We start from the raw sequence: 22,963 nt of genomic DNA on the forward strand, positions 1-22,963 counted from the left end.
TAGCTTTTATTTGTAAATTATCAAAATCATTGTAGATTTCTTTACTTTATCGTTTGAAAAGGGAACCGCTGACATGTAGTAAGAAATATCATCCTTTCTCCACTTGCAATTTCTTTTTTTAATTTTTGCATTTGTATACTAGTAGTACATATAAAAATAATCTATTTGAAAAAGTACATAAATAAAGCAAAGAAAAAGGGTATATCGCTAGAATGTGATTACTTGAAATAATCAGTTCTTCATTGTGCAGATAGATTTATGAGTACTTTTATCGTACGAGAAAACTAACTGTTTCTGGGGTGTTTTTTTCAAAACAATTCGATAATCTTGCGTTAAAAATTGTTTTAATTTTTAGAGATCATACGCATTGGATTTTGAGTGAAAATTTTTATACAGATGTCACTATAACTAACGGGAATCAGACCACTCAATGATATGATCTGGGGGGGGGGGTTTTGGTAACATATAAAGAGAGCAATGCTCATATCGAATATCAAACAGAACATTGAAACAATACATAACAAACCATGACAATGTCTGAGGAATAGGGAATGTATTTTATTACAAAATACATAACAAAAAACATAACATTGACATAGCGGAGTATTTAGTTTATCAAACTAGTGTACAAAACACATTTATTGTTTGGAAGTACCATGTAAGCAAACGCAATCAATCATGTCATGTGTGTGTCCAACATGATTCCCCTTTGATAGATTTTAAAAGGTATAATTAAATATGTGTAAAACCTATATACAAGTAAATTGTAGCATAGTATTTACAATGACATTTATTTAGTACTTGATTTGGGTGATTTGTTACAGATAGCGACTGGAGTAAAGCTGAACGTCTTGTAAATTAATTCAACGGAAAATAATAATGTTCTTTGGATTCAACTATTGGTAAGGCGGTGGTTTCTGTGAAATAAAGGTGTATACACAATACTAGTATAGAGTAAATATCTAAAGAATCCCATTCATAAGTTCTGTTGACAATATAACATTGTTCCTACCTGTGGTTGGGTATATTTAGGCGGACTGACCGGGGCATTTGGTGCTGGCTGCGGATAGTGATTGGCACCGGCTTGAGTGGACGAGGGGCTCGCTGTAATTGATCCATAAGCTGGCCGAGCCTCCCGGTTGTCTTGTGAACCAAAACATCGCTTTAACATTGCTTTACAACAACACGAGGTCAGAGCGGAGGTAACAGCGACGATTACCCAAAACCCTAAAACAAAAAAAAGTAACGCTTATGACAAAAAGTTCAGGTGATGATGTCATTGAATGTATTGCGGCTGTGTGGTTGAGGTCACATACACCACTGTAAATGCAATTCTTCTTCAGTGTAACAGCATTCATTTTCGTTGCAACAATAGTATCCGTCATCTGTTAAAAAAAAACATTTTTTTTGGTAAACTTGTAAAAGGTCTGTTGACATTTCACATTTCGTTCCGCTGTATGTGGAGTATGAGTATTGGCTTAATTTTTTTAATATAAAGCTATCGGTATTTAAAATAAAGATGGCCTTAAATTAAATTAACACATGTTTTGAGAGGTTCCTCCATCTGGTTCTAAATTAACCATTGATATTTTGATTTTACGACACGACAATATGCCCACTTTAAAAAAAACTCCCCTTATAGTAATCATCAAAGAGAGTTTTATATTCCAAAAATTGCATCAACTTTTGATAGAAAAAACTTTATGATTTGTTTTTCTTTGTCCTTTCATAGAAAATGAGTTGAAACTGATACGATTTTTTAAGTGTCCTTACCAAACATCTAATTAAGCCCACTGCAGGTAGATCCTATCAAACAAAATTGTTGTTATGTAGCTTGATTCAAAATCATACCTTAAATTTTATAGGGCTGTAGTCATATTTCATTTACTGAAGCTTGGTCACCTTAAAAAGTTCTCTGGGTCACGTGATCAAATCCTGTGAGACTATAAGGACGTCCAGAAGATTTGATCACGTATCAACCAAGTTTACATCCCAGTGAACTTTTTAACATTCTGTTAATTACTTATACTAGTAGTTATATGTGTCGAAAAAATCGATTGGTCGCCGTAGGTTTCGACCAAACGATAAACGGGGCATTTAGATTTCAGTCCTGTTATTTTCCTGTCAGTTTTAGTTGCTGTAATAATCGAGCGTGTAGATTTCAGTCTGACTGTTTCTATATAGAGCTATAAATTCACTATAAGTAGAGTGAATCATACTCGGTAGATGTAAATGATAATAAATAACACAGTATGGCAAGATCTTTTATGATATTTATGTTAGACCTACCGCAATAATATTGATATCCCGAGTTGGTGTCCTCACAGTAAATAATCTGAAAAAAAGTTAATGTATTGGACTTCGTATTTTAAAATATTTGTATATTCTGTCCCATGATATCCTCGAATGAGTGAAAAATGATCATGTGTAAATGAAATTATATTGGATCTTCTCCCTTTCATTTGTTTTAATTGCGTGTCTTATTTTTATCAAAAATCGTCCAAAAGTGTTGCACGAATATCATAGAACAGACTTATAAGATGTTTTAAAGTTTTTAATCAATAAAATCTCTCTCTCTCTCTCTCTCTCTCTCTCTCTCTCTCTCTCTCTCTCTCTCTCTCTGGATAGATAAAGCCTTGGTACAGCAAAAAATACAAATAAATAAAATAGATTCCGAAAGTCCAAATTAAATAATAGTCAAAATAGAAAATGCACAGTTCCAAAGTTTCTATTCACAAATGCTTTCTGGATTTTCAGGTGAACATACAGAAGATATATTATTTTATGTATGTTACATAAGATATATATTTTATGAATTCACCTGAAGATGGTTGTTAAAATCCAGAAGCGCTTGTGAATAGAAACGTTGGAACTGAGCATTTTCTTTATATATATATATATATATATATATATATATATATATATATATATATATATATATATATATATATATATATATATATATATATATATAACCTTAATTTGTTGAAAGATTGCGATTTTATGAATTTGGCTTAAAGGGGCATGGTCATGATTTTTGTCAAAAATTATTTTTTCCCGTTTTAATGTTTGCAATGCTTCATTAGGGCATTTTTAATAGTCAACCAATATTTGAGTGTCATTTGTTGAGGTATAAGAAAGTTCCAGAGCTTACAATTCTTTGATATGTAAACAAAGCCTTTATTTACATTTTGAATGTTGAAGTGAAAATTCCAGTTTTTAGACCTAAAATGGATGCGTTAAATGTTAGTAACTGTTTATTTATTCTTGAAATGAATATGAAGATTGACAAATAAAATCAGCTTGAAAAAGATTTCTTAGCGGTATATTGAACCTATGTAAACAAAAACAGGGCACGAGCCGTGTTTACACGATAAAGAGTTGTGAGCCCTGTATCTTGCTTATAACTCTACGACTGACTTTCAAATTTCATTTCATCATTAGAAATGCATTCTTAAAGCATTGTAAATGATAAAAGGAAAAATAGAATTTTACTAAAATCGTGACAATGCCCCTCTAAAAAGTAAAATGCTACTGTAACAATGCTTACGCGTCATTGATTCCCGAAAGTCAAAGAAAAAAGTATGATCAGCTCATTTATTCGAGGCGACGATGGATTTTAAAAAGAAAGATTTATAGACAGAGTATTTAGAGAAATATATTAGTAACTTAAAAGTGTTAATAAATTTTTATAAGCCAATATATATCACAAAATGACAATTTTTCTTGAAAAAAAAAATTCGATTTTTATACTAACACTGGACCAAACCCAGAGGTAAACTTTTTTAAATTTCACTATTTGCTAACTTAAACTCGGCATTTCAAGTTAATATTCAATTGATCAGACAATGCATTGATAAACAGTTCAAAGTAGCTTAAGAAATGCCAACATTCATTGAAATCGAGAAAAATTAGTTCATATAATGTATAGTTACGGACAAAATTAGATCTCCATTTTACAAGTCATAGGTTTCTCCACATATGATTATAAGAATAAGTGTAACCTTGTTGTAACTCTTCTTTTCAAACGGGCGGGATCATCAAACTCCGTTCCTTTGTATGTCTTCTTAATTGTGCCAATGTAGGTGTTAATGGGGCATGGTCACAATTTTGGTAAAAAAATTATTTATCCGATTTTATTGTTTACAATGCTTCATTAGGGCATTTTTAAGAGGCAACCAAAATTTGAGTATCATTTGTTGAGTTTTTAGCGAGTTACAGGGCTTACAATTCTGTCCTATGTAAACAAATCTTGTTTACATTCTATCTGTTGAGGTGAAAATTTTAAACTTTTTTTTTAACTTTGAAAAAGTTTAAAACCTACAATGAATGTGTAAAAGTTAGAAACTGTTTATCTATGCTTAAAATGAATAAGAAGATCGACAAATCAGTTTGAAATTTTTTACTAGTATATTGAACCTATGTTTACAAAAACAGGGCACGAGCCTTGTTTACATGACAAAGAGTTGTGAGCCTCGTACCTTGTTCATAAATCTCTGATTGACTCTCAAATTTTACTTGATCATTATAAATACATTCCTAAAGAATTGTAAATAATAAAAATGATAAAATTGAATTTGACCAAAATCGTGACCATGCCCCTTTAAATTTTATTGTAGTTACAGTAAACCTAAGATAACTTTTTATTTTTCCCTTTAATCTCAAGTACAGAAAATTCCAATTATGATAAATCTGTAAACCAACAATACTGAATTATATCCGTATAAATGCATCTTGTACCTGATTTCCACTACTTGATTTTCAGTCTGTATTAAAGAAAGGAGGAGAGTCAACATAAAACTTGTCTAAAGTCTGATCATATTGATAATTAGATTCAATAAAAAAGGTTTACACATCGTTTTTCTATTCAGAAGTTTCTAGATATTATCAAAATTTTTATCGTTATCATCAGGGTACTTTTATCTCTTTTTGCAATGCAAAATGCCAGTAGACGTCTTATTTTAGCCGTGTATTAAAACCTGACATGTTAAGGGGAGCATTTCAGATAAAAAATCTTGAAACATTTTCATACTATTAAATGAATATCGTTTTAACCAGAGGCATTTTTTTTAAAAAGAATGATTAAAAAACTGTGCGGCAGAAATATTTTGGGCAGACTATAATATATTGCCATCATGCAGTTGAAGTTTGACACTGTGCCACTAAACTTCGAATATCTCTATTTTAGATATTAATTACTTACCGTTACGGACTCACAAACGAGAGTCAGGACCAGAAACAAGGAATACAGGCACCGCGAGACTACCTCCATCTTGTCTTGTATGTTTGTTGTCACTGTTTAATCTATCTAAAAACGCATGTCATGTGACATGTGACCTAAAATGTACATATCGGCAACCAGGAAGTTAGGACACAATATCTCTGAAAAGCGAAAGAGGGTGGGTCGGACTGTGGCTATGGCACAAATATTAAAAGGAAAACGCCATCTTGAATCGAACACACTCTTTGCCTTATCGTGCGAAAAGCGTACAGGTGTTTTCGTCTCTTTCCAAAATATTCTTGCGTTTAAAATTTGTCCTTATTTTAATAGCATACGTCTTGAATTTTTATGTGAAAAGTTTAACAGGTGTCCTCATGAGAAAAAAAAATTGAAGTGGGACCACTGTTTGATATGATCTATTCATTGTAACTATACGAGCATAAACGAGTACAATATTCAAACAAATACATCTAAACATACATAACAAACTATGACAGTGTCCGAAAAATAGATAATGGTTTTATTACAAAATATAACAAAAAATAACATTGACATATCAGAGCATTTTATTTTTCAAACTAGTGTTAAAAAAACACTACTTTTTTTCAAATCACCATGTCAGCAAGCACAAACAACCATTTCTTTACAATCCTACACGTGTGTCCAACACAATTCTCCTTTGATATATTAAGCCTTAAATCGTCAAGTAATTAAAATTTTGAGAAAGTTAAGAACAAGTAAACTGTAGCATAGTACACGTATTGACACTGACATTATTAGTACTTGATTTTGGAAATTTGCTACAAATGATGATTGTGGAGCTGACCGTCATGTAAATCAATTCAACGGAAAATAATAGTGTCGCCGGGTGGCTTTACGGCTCAAAAAAACGTTCAGTAAGTTTACAAGGCTTTTATTCAGGTGTTAATTGACACGAAGATTTCCAACTTTTCCATACACTTCAAATACATGTCACAAAAAGGATCCAGAATAGTTCGACCCTGTTCAGTTATATTACATGTAGAAATGCTTTACATGTATATGAAATGAAGGAGTTGGTTGGAAACGTCCGCTCTCTCCAATTGCTACACTCAGACTAAATTCCTAAAACCCGCCCAGTAAAACCAGTTGAGTGAACTTTAAACTATGAAAAGCAACTCTGACAATAAATTAGTAATATCATAAACGTAAAACAAAATATATGGAAAGTAATCATGGTCGTAAATTGTGACAAATAGACTCTCTAACAACGGGCCCGTGATCCATATATGCTTTGGATTCCACTATTGGTAAGGCGGTGGTTTCTGTGAAATGAACGTGTATACATAATATAGAGTAAATATTTGTAGATCGTTATTCATAAATTTTGTATTGACAATTTAACTTTGTTCATACCTGTGGTTGTGTATATTGGGGCGGACTGACCGGGGCACTTGGTGCATGGTGCGGGTACTGGTAGGCACCGGCTGGTGCGGGGTGCGCTGTTGTTGCTCCATAAGCTGGCTGAGCTACCCGTATGTACTGTAAACGATTTCTACGCCTGCGCATTGCAATGATGCAACAAGCAATCAGAGAGAAGATTATAAACCAGATAAACCAAAACCCTAAAAAAGAAATAATAGAAAGGTTGAGATTTCAAACGTGTACGGGTACGTGTACGTGAACTAGGGGAATCACCTAAATTCTTCGCGTATTACGTCATTAGTTTTTGTGACGACATGGTTTCTACACGTTCTCTAAACTTGCAGAGTGTCGTCTACACGTAAGTACAAACGTGTAGCTTTTTACAACAAATAAAATCTTATTGATGAGTGAATGTATTCTTGTGATACATTATATAGATTTTTAAGCTTCATTTGCATGAAAATTGATAAGAAATTTACCATTTATATGGAATTAACTAAATAAATTCATGTCACAAAACTGCGTCGATTTTCGTACACATTTGTATCCTACAAGTTAAGAAATCTCAACTGATAAAATAGAGAGGTTGAGATTTCAAACGTGTACGGGTACGTGTACGTGAACTAGGGGAATCACCTAAATTCTTCGCGTATTACGTCATCAGTTTTTGTGACGACATGGTTTCTACACGTTCTCTAAACGTGCAGAGTGTCGTCTACACGTAAGTACAAACGTGTAGCTTTTTACAACAAATAAAATCTTATTGATGAGTGGATGTATTCTTGTGATACATTATATAGATTTTTAACCTTCATTTGCATGAAAATTGATAAGAAATTTACCATTTATTTGGAATTAACTAAATAAATTCATGTCACAAAACTGCGTCGATTTACGTACAAATTTATATCCTACAAGTTAAGAAATCTCAACTGATAAATTACAAAAACGTGTACGTGTAGTTTTAACACACGTACGCGTACCCGTACACGTTTAAAATCTCAACCTCTCTATTACAAAAACGTGTACGTGTACGTGTAGTTTTTATACACGTACGCGTACCCGTACACGTTTTAAATCTCAACCTCTCTAATGACGCTATTGAATAACGTCAGACAGTGACGTCATATTAGATTTATTGAGACCGGGGGAATGGAATTACTTACACCATAGTTGATACACGTAGTAAGTGTAACAGCATTCATCAATGTTGCAGCACTCATAGTCATCTCCTGTAATCACAACAAAGGGTAATACTGAAAACAATTAAAATAGTTCGCAATGTTTGGGAGTGAAGTTGAAACTAATGAGCATATTTTGTTCCATTATAATGTCTTTATTGAGTAGCTTCAGCCCTGAGTATGCTGTAATGTTTCAAAACCTGGGCTTTAATGACATTGACATATTTGAAGAAGTTTCTTTTCACATTAATGATATTTTAATTTCTTCTACAGAAAAGGATTTATATTTATATACATTATGGCAAGATGCTCTGCTTGAAGTTTTGTTAACACTTAGCCTCAAGCATCTTCGCTAGCCAAGGGTTTTCAGTCCACTTTGCTCCCCATAAACCCTTGGGTTTTGGTTTATGGGGAGCACAGTGGACCGAAAACCCTTGGCTAGCGAAGATGAGCCTCAAGAGGAATATTTTTTTTCATTTTCTAAAAGATTGTCTCAATACAAATTATTGTCTTTCGTACAAAGCAGGATTGGATATGTTCATGTGGGGAAATGTGTTACCTTTCAGAATTAAGAAAGAATATGCTTGAGATCTATACGTGCTTAATTAATGTGTTGGAGTGAACACAGTATTACAAAAATCATTAGAATAGTAGCTTTGGACTTACCGCAGTAATATCGATTGCTGGAGTAGGAGTTGTAGCAGTATTTACCCTGAAAAAGGTCATACATTTAAATTCATGTATTAAAGATATAGGATATCTTAAAACAGTAAAATGCCTTCTTTGCTGTTTTTTGCGGCTATAAAGGTATCTGTAATGCATAACTCAGATTTTACAGTTAATCTCTCTCTCTCTCTCTCTCTCTCTCTCTCTCTCTCTCTCTCTCTCTCTCTCTCTCTCACACACACACACACACACACACACACACACACACACACACACACACACACATTCAATCATTTACATAAACGAGTAGAAGTACGCCAGTTGCCGTTACTGCCCCGCTCCCACTCCACCATTCTTTATATCTGCGCATGTATGGGTATCTCAGTGTCAATTTGTATATTCATCTATCATGAAATTAAATACCGGTAGATATTTTCTTTTTTTTTTTCTTCAAAAATACGATTGTGTTCATACAACTACTTACAATAACCATTGATTTAACAAGTATTTGTGTGACCACTTATCTATTTTCATTTTTTTAAACTGCCTAGCCCTTCTAGCGCATAATTCAGCTGTGTTCAGTTTAATAAATGATAACTAGCATTATGAGATTTATATTCAAATGTCTATATAAAAGTTATTACGTTTTAATTCTCAAATGGTGTCATAATTTCGTGTGCTACATTAAAGCACAGACTGCACTGACAAACGTCAGACTTCCAAATAATTGAAGTAAATATACGCGTATGGAATAATTTGCTGTTTCTTCTACTGTAGAATTAATACCCGCGTAAAATCAAGAGAAGCATTTCAAAATCTAGCTTTTATTTTCAGAGAGTTAAGATTTATAAGAGATTAAAATAAAAGGTTTGCATTTGCGTTTTTATATTCTCGCGATTTGATACAAAACAGCGCTCGGGATCGCGAAATTGGGTACTCGCGTAAAATAAGGAATCTACAGTATTTAACACATGCAATGATCGACAATTAAGACTTCACGAACTTTAACATACTTTTGTGGAAAACTGAAAAGAAATCGAGAGATGTAACCAATATAATATTTTTATATGGGCTATGAAAATAATGAGAAGAAATTTTTACATAAATTGGCGAATTTTGGATTTTTTCCTTCAATGCTTACTACTTCTTACGCAGGTAAACAATCAAATGAAGCATATCATCGTTTTAAGAGGATCACCCCCTTCAAATATTCTCCTATCATCAGAAAATTGCTCGATTATGAAATAAAGCACGATGCATATAAAGTATAAAGGTCAAATAGGTAAAAAAAATAAATGCTATTTTAGATACAAAATTGTTATTTTCAAAAACTTTATTCATTAAACAGAAACAAACACCCCAAATTGGTTGCAACTCTTGATTTGCAGTTCAAAGTGTCAATATTTTAACCACCGAATTATGATGATATTTAACCAAATTTATTAATACAATTTAACAAAATATATCAATCGCAATCTCATAACGCTGTCTTAAAAATATCTGTCTTATTTCACAATGATAAGTTTTAATGTTTCAAATCCCTTAAAAATTCTTTTTTACAATCCTTCTGATAGTAACTCGCTGATGAGGAAAATCATTTTTTTCATTTATCTACAATATATGTATATCATTCATCGTCTATAATCTTGAGCTAGTACATTCTTCCGCAAGATTTTACAATTGTTTACAGGGAATAATCGAAATTTACAAATTATTCACCACAAACAAACAAAAATAGATTGTTATTAGTTTACAGTCAGCACACTTTGGAAGGAAACTCTTATTTAAAATATTCATAAATAATTTTCAGTTCGTTAAAAGAATTATAGTCACGTGTTCCGAGTTAAAAGAACACCAAATATTGTATGTTGAAAGTTATACCCTCTCAAGTTTTACCCCATCTAAAACTTTTCCCCCTCTTTCAGCAAATATGCGAACATACATGTACATGTATTGCATTGTTAGTCCATGTACTATTTTCAGTAATTATTCTTTCAAATTGGGCTGGAACCTCCATTCCTTTGTCTGTATGACTGTGTGATTGTGTTGATGTAGGTGACATATTGTACGTACAGTTAAACTAAGATAACTGATTATCTGATAATATTATTTTCTTTTATCTTATGTACACAAAGTTTCCAGTATAATCTGTAAACCGACAATACTGTATTCCATCCCTGTAGATGTATCTTATACAAAACTTTCAGTGTGTATTAAAGAAAGGAGAATTAATATAAAGCTTGTCTAAAGTCTGATCCTATTGATGTCTAGATCTCAATAAAATATGTTTAGAGATATAGAGACCCTCAATAGATATATAATAAAAATAATGATAATAATAATAGTTTATTTCCAATTTTGGGCACAGAGGGCATACAAGATTACAGATATTAGATAGAAATGCCTAAAAGAGAGATTCTACATATAAAAATAGTCCATACACATACATGAACTTGTAACAGCCGGGCAAATGTATATCAGTATGTCAAAACGTATTAACAATGTGCATTATATAATATGTAGTCATAAAAGTAGTTTATACAAATACAAAGAAAGTATCATGATTTGTATAAGTATTTCACCGGTCATTTAGATCTCAAAGTATACTGGGTTTCTTTAAAGCATTGATCAGAAATTCACTTAACTTTGTAAGTATGGTTTTGTCTTCATTCGACATTATGCAGATAAATTTGTCTTTCTTTGTTAAAGGTTTATTCTTTCTTCTTTATATAATGGACATTCAGAGAGAAAGTGACATTCATCTTCTACACAATTTTGGTTACATAATAAACATGTCCTTTTGTTTCTTTCTAAAGGAATTCTTTGACCAGTATTATTTTTTGCAAATCCATATCTACCTCTTTCAACTCGTAAGTCATGTGCACTTATTCTGAATCTACAAAGTATTTTTCTTATTTTATGAGATTGGATAAACATATATGATTCCATTGTAAAATTTTCTTTAAACAAAACTTTTCCAGAGTTTAAGCCCTCTTCACGGTTTAATGTCCAGTAATTTAAAAAGTGTTTTCTGAGATTTTTCTTAACTTGTTGTTTAAAACATGTGGTTTTGTACTTTTTACATATAGAGAGTGAAATGTTAATTTTCTTATAAAATAGACTACGCTTTTGTACCAAGATTTAACATTGGATAGACTAAGATTAATAGTTATATATATAGTATATTGTCCTCATCTAGTTGAATTTGTACCCTGCACTACTACTACGCATTGACAAGCTATAGAGTACCATTTGAAGGCCTTATGAAACAGGTAACATGTTGTCTCTTTCAATATGGATAATTATTAATAATAAATATTTAAAAATAGCCAGAACTTACTGTTACAGACTCACAAACAAGAGACAGGACCAGAAACAAAGTACAAATGCACCGCGAGACTACCTCCATCTTGTCCTGAATGTTTGTTGTCTCTGTTAAATCTATATATCTATAAACGCAAGTCATGTGACCCGTGACAATGAATGTACACACCGGCGATCCGATGACAACCAGGAAGTGCGGACACAATTTAAGCTTTCCGAAAATCAGAAGAGGGTGGGTCGGATCAGGGCTATAGCTCTAACATTGAAAGGAAAACGTCATCTTTAATCGAACACCTTCTTAGCCTAGAAGTAGTGTAAAAGTTTCCGCTAAGTACACTGATCTACGTAAGCACCTTATTAATGCTAGTATCTAACTAACGAACTAAAGTAAGTAACCATTATAAACTTGGACAATAATGAATGAAGTAAGAATAAAGTGAAATTCCACAAAAGAACAACATTATACATTTTTGTTTTGCCTCGGACTAGAATGCATCGACGTCATTGGATAAATCGCGTCACGTAATTGCTTTATAAATTTCTTTACACGGTGGGCGTCATTTATACGGCAACATGGCGGACGTAACGTTATTTGAGCTGGTTTTTTACACAAACGTTCAACCGTAACTTTAATTTTTAAGTCCTAAAATATTTAGAGTGATCCCCTTTGCCCTTGACTTAATAAAACGATCTTATATACAATGGCATACAGGTTTGCACATACGACTGACAGGGAAGGTACAAAATTAGAGAATAAGCATATGAATTTAATTGTTATATATTATCTTTTGTTGTTTACATATCAAACTTAAGGTCCTCGACAAAACAAAACACTTATTAGGTTTGTTACTGACTGTTTACAGAAATTTATGGGGTCGGTAAAGTCCATAGAAGGCGAGGCGGAGTAACAAACCTAATAAGTAATAATGTTAGTCTCATAAAAGCCGAAGTTTTAATTGTGAAAACCCCTACACTTGGGGTGATTAAACGATATAGTTCATATATGAAATAATACCATACAACGTCTCATTTCAATGATACTTGGGGTGATTAAACAATATAGTTCATATATAAAATAATACCATACAACGTCTCATTTCAATGATAACTGACAAGCAATAAAATTTATTTTCTGTTTCGTTAATGTACCTACGTTGCTCAGTGTGTTATGGGGAGACTAAAAAATAACTTATCTTGAAACAGTGTTCCAATAAACAACGGAGAAAAGTATAAGTGTATTTCGTTATGTCAGAGAATGCAGTACCAAATGATATTATACATGACGAAAATATTTTCTGTGACATGTACATTTGTTATTTAAAGATATTCTGCAGGATGAAGGGGATATAACTGGCCTTATATGCCCTGGTTCTTTTAACATTTTAAAACCAATGTATTCAGGACGATACATTTGAGGGGTTAAGCGGAGGGTAACAGTAAATGTAAAGAGAACAAAAAGATGCACCCAGAATGGGATAACTTGAAATACGATTCAGTTGTCCTTATTGCAAACATCTTACTTCTTTTATCACAAGAAAAAACTTAGGTTTAAAATTTGTCGTAATTTTTAAAGCTTATACGCCTTGGATTTTTAGCCGACCGAGACGAAGTCTGGGGTGCTTATGCTATACCCTCGGCGTCGGTGTCCGGACCTGCATGGTTAAAGTTTTTGAAGCAGTTTTTGTATATAAGTTAGTACTTGTCTTATCTCCACCAAACTTGCATGGATGATGCATCTGGGCCTACTTTTGGACTTAAAAGACTGTGATGCTAAATCTGGGCCATTAAGATTCAGATGCTGGAGGAGATTATGGTGTTAAAAGCAGGTTAAAGTTTTAAGGGCAGGAGCCCTTTGATGGCAATATCTAATTTATTACTGGTCCTTAATCCCCTAAACGTGCATGGATGGTTCATCTTGTGATACAAATACACTTCAAAGCCTTGGCTGCTGAATTTGAGCCATATGTTTGGGATGCTGGATGATGTTAAGGTTTTTGGAGCTGATTAAAGTTTTTGGTGCAGGTGCCCTTTGATCGTCATGTCTCAGCTTTTACTAGTTTTGTTTTCACCATACTTGCATGGATGGTTTGTCTTATGATACTTATGTACTTGACAGGCTTAAATGTCTATATGCTTAGATGGTTTAAAATCTTAGAAAAACTAAAATTGTGTTAGGTATAGGAGCTGGTTACAAACTGCAGTAAATCTAATTTATACCTAGTCAGAATGAAACAGTTGGTAAAACTATGGGTGTGTAAATAGTTATAGCTTCAGATACAGAGCTTGATCTCAGTTTTATTGATGCTGGAGCAGGGGTAAGTTTTTTAGTAGTTAATTACAGGTTTGATTGTTGGAAAACATTTTGTTCTGACTAACTTTCCTGGTACATTTAACTTTGGTTTAGAAACAGAAGTCGAGCCCTCAGAATGTGCCAAATAAAGATTACATCAAGGATGGTAAATAACTTTGCCCTGCCTCACTCAAACTTGCTTGATAGATGTGATTGTTGATATATGATATATATTCTCACGATTCCTATTCCTACTGTATTGAATCATATGATGTAATATTGTATCATATGATATTGTATCATATGATATACTGTAAAATATGATATGATACTGTAAAATATAATGAGACACAATATGATATTGTATCTGTGTTATACCATATATTATTATACTTTCATGTTAAATACTGAAATCTGATGGGTTAAGACACAGTTGATAATCCGTTCAATTACCTTCAGCGTTAGCAACACCCTTGGCAACGGGTAACACAACGAATTGTTACATGCACGTAAATTGTGCGCGTACGGTTCGCCATAAAATCCACGTCATTTCTATATAAAAACAGAAAGTTTTCTTTGTTCTCAAGACATTCAGTATAATAAAATAAATAGTGTCTGTTTGGGAGGATAACAGTTGAAATTTACACCCCTCGAAAACCATTGTCAACCTCCGCTTCGCGTCGGTTGACAATGGTTTTCTCGGGGTGACAATTTCAACTCTTACCCTCCCAAACAGGAACTATTTATATAATGTGATATTGTATCATATAATGACATATTGTATTATATGATTTTGTTGTACCATATGATATCGTATCATGTTATCTTATATAATCTTGTTTGATATGATACTGTATCATATAATATGAAATCATGTTATATATTAATGTTGTATCATATGTTACAATATATATTGTATCGTATAATATTGTATGAGTATCATACAAATATTTATTCTATGATAGTGTGTCAAACCATGCTACAATATCTAATATTTTGATATCAATAAGAGACCATTATATTAACTATGATTTTCATATATTATATACTGATCAAGGTGGTCTCATAAAGCTGATGCCTCGTCTTGGTGAGCTTTGTATTCTGTGATTACCTATGTTTATGTGAAAAGTTTTACAGGTGTACTGTATGAAAAAATCAAAATCAGGCCACTCACTGATTTGATCTGTTTATTGTAGCAGATAATGAGTACAATACTCAAACAAACACATTGAAACAATACATAGCAAACTATGACAATGTTTGAAGAATAGAAAATGGTTTTATTACAAAATATAACAAAAACATAACATTGACATATCAGAGAATTTTGTTTTTTCAAACTTATGTACAAAAAACATTTAACGTATTCAATGCACCATGTAAGCAAGTACAAACAACCATGTCATGTGTTCATGATCCTCCACGTGTGTCCAACACAATTCTCCTTTGAAAGATTAAGCTTTTAATACAAGGCAGCTAAAGTTATGTAAAAAAGATATGTACCAGAAGACTGAGCGTTGTATTGACAATGACATTAGTACTTGATTTGGGAGATTCGTTTCAGTTGGCCACTGTAGTAAAGCTGATCGTCGTGTAAATTCATTCTGCGGACTCTCAAACAACGGGCCCATGACCTATACAATTGGGATTCCACTATTGGTAAGGAGGTGGTTTCTGTGAAATAAACATGTACACACAATTCATAGTATGGTATTTATTTGTAGCACCTCAATCATCTACTAGTATTGACAATTTTACATGGTTCCTACCTGTGGTTGTGCATATTGGGGTGGATTGACCGGGGCACTTGGTGCTGGCTGCGGATACTGGTAGGCACCGGCCGGTGGGGGCGTGGGGTACGATGTAGAGGTCGTTCCATACGCTGGCTGAGCTACCCGTATGTACTGTAACCGGTTTCTACGTCGTCTGCGCATTGCAATGATACAACACGCGATCAGAGCGAAGAAAACAATCCAGATAAACCAAAACCCTGAAACAAAAAAAACAGTAATGATGATGCTGATGAACAACATATAGGTAATGACGTCATGGTATGTATTGAGACCCGGGGGGGGGGGGGGGGGGGGGGGGGTGGTACTTACACCATAGCTGGTACACGTAGTAGCCAGTGAAACAACACTGATTTACGTTGCAACAGCTGTGATCATCATCTGTAATAACAACAACAACAGGTAAACACAGAGAAATAACAGTTGCAAATTTGTAATTAGAAACTGTAGCAACAACAGGTAAAAACGGACACCAATATCATACCTATCAAATAAATATTTACATTCTACTGTGTTTTTCCATCAAATTTTGTGATCTTTTAATGCCTCTAAATGGAACAACCTATTTACTGCGTAAGAATTCAAAACATGTAATTTACGAAAGTAGTTCAAAAACATTGATTTCTATGTTATGGGTTTAAAAATATATTTCATACATGTAGTTAAGACACCATGTTTTATAATTATTCAACAATAAAGTTGATTTCATTGTTAAAAAACAAAATTTCAAGAGTATTTTTTATGGATTATTTTTTATAACTATAAAAAAAACCGGTTTTCAAAACAGCTGTTCTTGCTGTTACTAATTTACTCCCTACGTGATCTTCACTTTATACCGATTTATTTATTAAAATAGGCCTAATTGATTTTATCAATAAAAGAATGTAAATATAAGCATTAACTGATTATTTCTGACGTCATCCTGTCAACAACTGCCTTCAGTTGAGCAGTTGAGCTAACGCGCATTATTCAGTTTGTCTGCCCAAATAACGGCAGTTATTGACACGAAGACGTCAAAAATAAATCAGTCAATGTTATAAAAGGAATACTAAATTTTTTATCATAGTACGGATATATGTAAAGAGCTTACGCACAATTGACGATTATCATATTATAACAACCTTTTTATTCCGATAACTCATACGAGTATCGAGAAAATATACACAGTAATTGGACTCGCATTAGTATGTGTTCAATTACCTGAAACAAGTAAGATACGCATTTACTAAATTTTTGTGTTTGACACACCAAACTATTAAAATGTTTGAATGGTTTTAGATCATTTGGTCGACTTACCGCAATAGTAGTAATATCCGTATCTGATGCCACTACAGATCAAACCCTGAAAAAAAGGTCATACATCGTTATTCATTTTTTGAAGTACTATTATACATTAACTAACGATGAAGCATTCTACCGTTGTATCTGCATCCCTGAGTGTACATATATTTTGTATGGACATAGACCATATTTATATCTAATGTATTTTAACCCACCCATAACACTACCAACAAAACCAAATTGCAACAAACACAGTTTCAATTAATTTTCTTTTGTAACAGATGCATCCCCTGAGTTTTTTAAAACTGCTTTAAAACTGATTATGCGGCACGTCAAGTTTTTTTTTAATATGACAAGGTTAATTTAAAAAATGTTATACATGTATGATGATGTTAGCATGCTGGTATTTTTTTATTGCTAAATGTTGCCATCTTCTATACTATACTTTGTCCTGGGTTTTTGCTTCCACCACTGAGTTTTTGCTTGAAATTTCGATAACCATAAATACCTTTGTGCTCAAGGTGGCAGGGGATAGTTTTTTTGGTCGAGGAAATGTGAGGCAGATAGTGCTCATATATGTGATTTAATTTTTCAGTGGATTTTTAAATTTGCTAAAATTGGTTTGCATGCAGGGGACACATGGTCCCGACTCTTGAGAATTTTTAAACATTTCAGAAGAAAACAAGTACAACTTACATATAGCACTATAAAGAATAGCCAGGGACGGTCTCAAAATTTTCTGAAAAATTGCCCTTTTTTCACATTTTCACGGGTCCATAACCACGCTCCAGTCCCGAGCAACTGCCATAAACTACCATAGGATTGGTAGCTTAATGTATACCCATGCAAATAATCACCAATTGATGGGGGGTCAATCACCTTCTTTCCGAGTGACATTTCGTGTTCTGAACCCACCCTACTTTTCAAGCACAAAACCGAAAGTGAAAATTTTGGCCACAGTTTCGCATTTTCATTCCATATCTGATGAAAAGTGCTACCAGTATTAAAGTGTCATATATCAATGAAATTGGCATGAGCTCCTCTATCCACAAAATGAATGCAATAAATATTCTACCGATTTATACCCCTCAAATAACCAGCCAAACCCCAGGTTCTCCCTTTATTTCAAAATTTTGACCGGGTCTTTCCTTCGAAACTATCCCCTGCCACCTTTAACTTTTAGGGTTTGTTTCTCTCTAACCAAAACACTTTAAAATCAGAAAGTTCATGCAATTCTGAGTAAAACCTTTCAAATTTGGTCTGATTTCATTGAAAAATAAAAAAGTTATGGCTGTTTAAGTATTACCCCCTTTCCCGGCTGAATCACCTTAACCTGTTTCTGTAAGGTTTTTAAGATACATCATGACTTCTTTCAATCCAAAAGACATTTTTTCTTTAAAAATCAGTCATAACAAGAAACCTTTATCCCTATCTGATGTAAAAAACATTGAAATATTCACATTTAGTAACAACATATAGGAGAATTCAACTCATATGTATCACCTATCCCCCTGCAAATGGGAATAAGAAAAAACACATTATTACTCCTTGCAATCAACTTTTTTGTTTCTTAATGGTACTAACAGGTTTAAAAACTCTACTGGAACACAAAAGCAACCTATCTGGAACACAAAACCTTCACTTTCATCTTTTCAAAAGGGACAGGTACCTAGAAAATGGCAATCAGGCATCTTACCCGAGGAGTAATTTCCCAAATATGCTGAACGGATGATGATGAAACCTAATTTCTTTGTTTATTCTTTAACCAAAACCAAAAGATCTAGATTTATTTGTTATAAAGATTGAAATACATGTTTTTCATACAAAGAAATACCAAATTTGAACATAATGACCACACCCCCATAATGAGGTGGGAATACATGCAAATGACAAATGGTTAAAAAATGCACACAAATTCAATTTTTCTTGGTATATTTTCAATAAAGAAGAAACCAAACATGTGTGTTTTGTTTTAAATGAGAGAAATTTTATGTATGCATGAGATTTTATCAAAAGAAATGTGAAATAAAGGCTATTTTTGGTTGTCGGTGAAGAAAATTGAAGGGGGGGGGTGCTTTTTTGACAATCAGACATTTTAAAATTGTTTATAATGACTTAAAATGCAGATATTAACTATTTAGAATTACATGTTATTACATGTAAATTACATGTAGCACATTTAAAATATATATTTAGCCCTAAAATCAACTTTTTGTCAGTTTTAGCTTGAGAAAGAACAATATTTTACAATTTCTTATCAAATCTAAGGGTTTAAAACTTCATAAAACTGCATGGCTGTCAATTAATTTCAAGAAAATTTCATGAAAATGGTACAATATTATTCAGTTAATCCAAATTCAACCACACATCTTATTTCAATAGGAATAATATGCCTATAAAGGGTTTTAATATAAGGACAAACCCAAAATACTAGAAAATTGCACTTTTTCTAAGGACCACCCCCTGCTACATTTTGGCCCCTAAATCTCATCACAGGGTTGAGCAATCATAAAAATTCAGCCAGTTTCCCATTTTACACACATTGAACATCTTTTCTGTTCCCATGTTGTTAAACTTAAAGCCTATTAAAAATTTGACATTTTCTTGAAGGTGGCAGGGGATAGTTTTTTTGGTCGAGGAAATGTGAGGCAGATAGTGCTCATATATGTGATTTAATTTTTCAGTGGATTTTTAAATTTGCTAAAATTGGTTTGCATGCAGGGGACACATGGTCCCGACTCTTGAGAATTTTTAAACATTTCAGAAGAAAACAAGTACAACTTACATATAGCACTATAAAGAATAGCCAGGGACGGTCTCAAAATTTTCTGAAAAATTGCCCTTTTTTCACATTTTCACGGGTCCATAACCACGCTCCAGTCCCGAGCAACTGCCATAAACTACCATAGGATTGGTAGCTTAATGTATACCCATGCAAATAATCACCAATTGATGGGGGGTCAATCACCTTCTTTCCGAGTGACATTTCGTGTTCTGAACCCACCCTACTTTTCAAGCACAAAACCGAAAGTGAAAATTTTGGCCACAGTTTCGCATTTTCATTCCATATCTGATGAAAAGTGCTACCAGTATTAAAGTGTCATATATCAATGAAATTGGCATGAGCTCCTCTATCCACAAAATGAATGCAATAAATATTCTACCGATTTATACCCCTCAAATAACCAGCCAAACCCCAGGTTCTCCCTTTATTTCAAAATTTTGACCGGGTCTTTCCTTCGAAACTATCCCCTGCCACCCAAACTACGTTTATCCACTAGCATGAAAAATGTCCAGATTATCTGTTTTCGAAACGCCCCCTCTACTCCTTTAGGCTTCAATACACAAACCAAAATAGAAAGTCTAAAGGGATTTTGCATTGCACCAGCCATGAAATAGCCTGGATGATAACGTTGAAAAATTGTGTGAGGTATTCCGAGTGAGTTTCGAATGGTGAAAAGATGTTAACATTTCCCATTAAAAATCTCCGTAAGAAATTTATTTTCGTTTTGTGAAATTCTATGAGTGAAAAATGATAATTTGCCAAGGAAGATATCTTGGATATTTTCCCCCTTTTATCGATTTCAACTGTATATCTTTCACAGGTATGTGTATTTTTACTAAAACTCATTAAATGTGATGAAAGCAATAACTTAGGACAGACTAATGATAAGGTTGACGGTTCCTGGGATTTGTTTGTATTTTTTTTTTGTGGTTGGCTACATTGAAGCATGGACTGCATGGAATCCAAATACATCGGATTTTATTAATAGTCCATATCTGCTCTTTCTATGCTATGGTCTGGTAAACGATATCAAATGTACTTATATAAAAATTTAATTTATATCCACTTACTTTCTTTCAATGGATAATTAAAGCGAGATTCAGAGATGTAAATATAAAACATAAAATGTTTTGTCTGATAATTGAAACGTGGTTTATATTGTTTTCTGCCATGATGACTACCCATTATAAAGCATTTCATTGGTACATCAACATATCTTCTAGTATTGTCTTTAAATATGATTTCACAATGACACTGTATAATATTTCAGTTTAATAAAAAAAAAATCAGTCTGGTTGTGACATTCCAACAGGGTTACAGATAGCAATGAGGAAGATCATTTTGTCATATATTAACATCATTTGGTCACGAGTGAAAATAATTTACTTCCGCGGGATTCCACAAGTGTTTTAAGTTGTAAATATATCACAATCATTCAAAACAGTTGTGGGTTGTTATCTGCAAATAGTTAAATGTACATTTACAAGGATATCATCATTTTAACAGCTTAAACAATTAACAAATTTAGAAATTTCAATAGGAATTTCAGCTATAATTAATACTCCTTCAATATTTTCTCCCCCCCCCCCCCCCCCCCCCACCGCTACCACCCCTCCACATTCATCTTTTCTATTGCCCTCATGTGATTGCATTATGCATTGAAAAGTTAGAGGTGTCTCTTGGAAATTTTTTACTAAAGGCATTGGTTTAATTTGTTGCTGAGTCAAATAGGTTTTCAATCATGTGATAAACTATTTCAGATTTATATATATATATTGACATATTTATGTATAGGTGTTTAATATAAATATATATATATGCATTCAATATATAGAAACATACATATATAAAAATATAATTAAATGTTCTTGTGTGTCCTAGTTGTTTCAACCATCCAACTCTTTCCCTCTATATATATATTGAATGTTTATTGTACAATCTTCATGTCGCCCCTTGATGTCCCTTATGAAATGAAATTGAAATTTACAAGCATAGGCGTCGGAACCGGGGGGGCTAGGGGGGGCTTAGCCCCCCCACTTTTTTTGCAAAGTTATACCTAACCATTAGAAACATAGTATGATAGAGGGTTCAGCCCCCCCCCCACTTTTTCTCGCAGGAAAGACTATTGTTCCTAAATTTACCTTAAAAGATTGAGAGGTTAGATTCAGAAGGATACTAGCCCCCCCCCCCCCCCCCCCCCCCCCCCCCCCCCCCCCCCCCCACGGAATAGGAATTTCAGGATTTTGAGGAAAAAAATATTGGGAAGTAAATTTTTTTTTTGGAAGTATAGGTATACTCCCCCCCCCCCCCCCCCCCCCCCCCACGGATTAGGATTTCCATGATTTTGGGAATTACTTTTTCTCAATATTTATGAGGATTAGTCTAGCCCCCCCACTTTCAATTTGCTTCCGACGCCTATGACAAGTCTTATTAAACAGGTAGTTTGTGACCTCCATTATAGACATTCATCATTAATAATAAAAAGAGACCCTCAATTGAGAAACTATATAGTATCTTGCCCTCATGTAGTTGACCGTGCACCCTGCACTACTACTACTACGCATTGACAAGCCATAGAGGACCATTTACATGCCCTACGACACAGGTACGTATAGTTTGTGACCTCCATTATACATCAATAACAATAAATATTTCAAAATAGCCAGAACTTACCGTTACGGACTCACAAACGAGAGTCAGGACCAGAAACAAAGTACACAGGCACCGCGAGACTACCTCCATCTTGTCCTGTGTGTTTGTTGTTAAATCTATTTATAAACGCAAGTCATGTGACACGTGACAATGAATGTACACAGACAGTACAGTATGTATATTGATTGACTGGTCCTCTGTCTTTATCGTATTGGGCAGTTAGAGGACCCATTATCCAGGAATTTTTTCCAAGGGGTTTTAGGGATATATTTAATCAGAGGTTGCCAGAGGGGGGAGGGGGTCCTAGGAATATTTTTGGTGATTTTACTCTGTAAATTTAAGAATTTTGAGATTTTCAGGGGACACTCA

General features: G+C 33.5%; 2 protein-coding genes across 7 annotated transcripts; both read right to left on the minus strand.

Moving 5' to 3' along the window:
- Positions 1-534: 534 nt before the first annotated feature.
- Positions 535-22,773, minus strand: LOC128164662 (WW domain binding protein 1-like). 6 transcript variants are annotated; one of them, XM_052828620.1, is made up of 5 exons: positions 22,616-22,773; positions 2,290-2,335; positions 1,317-1,385; positions 1,013-1,227; positions 535-917 (listed from the first exon to the last, which is right to left on the minus strand). In XM_052828620.1, exons 1-5 carry the CDS (start codon positions 22,682-22,684, stop codon positions 897-899), a joined length of 420 nt encoding a protein of 139 aa, XP_052684580.1. In that variant the 5' UTR covers positions 22,685-22,773; the 3' UTR covers positions 535-896. The 6 variants fall into 6 exon arrangements, with proteins under 6 accessions (XP_052684580.1, XP_052684579.1, XP_052684584.1 ...); XM_052828619.1 differs by lacking the exon at positions 22,616-22,773 and adding an exon at positions 5,204-5,319; XM_052828618.1 differs by lacking the exons at positions 535-917; positions 1,013-1,227; positions 1,317-1,385; positions 2,290-2,335 and adding exons at positions 15,260-15,760; positions 15,856-16,076; positions 16,189-16,257; positions 17,173-17,218 and having other exon boundaries at positions 22,616-22,728.
- LOC128164661 (WW domain binding protein 1-like) lies at positions 5,622-11,953 on the minus strand. Its single transcript, XM_052828617.1, has 5 exons — positions 11,813-11,953; positions 8,473-8,518; positions 7,792-7,857; positions 6,617-6,825; positions 5,622-6,525 (listed from the first exon to the last, which is right to left on the minus strand). The coding sequence occupies exons 1-5, from the start codon at positions 11,936-11,938 to the stop codon at positions 6,505-6,507; spliced, it is 468 nt and encodes a 155-aa protein (XP_052684577.1). The 5' UTR covers positions 11,939-11,953; the 3' UTR covers positions 5,622-6,504.
- Positions 22,774-22,963: the final 190 nt, after the last annotated feature.

The sequence above is a fragment of the Crassostrea angulata genome, chromosome 10, assembly GCF_025612915.1.
Source record: "Crassostrea angulata isolate pt1a10 chromosome 10, ASM2561291v2, whole genome shotgun sequence".
NCBI classification, from domain to species: Eukaryota; Metazoa; Mollusca; class Bivalvia; order Ostreida; family Ostreidae; genus Magallana; species Magallana angulata.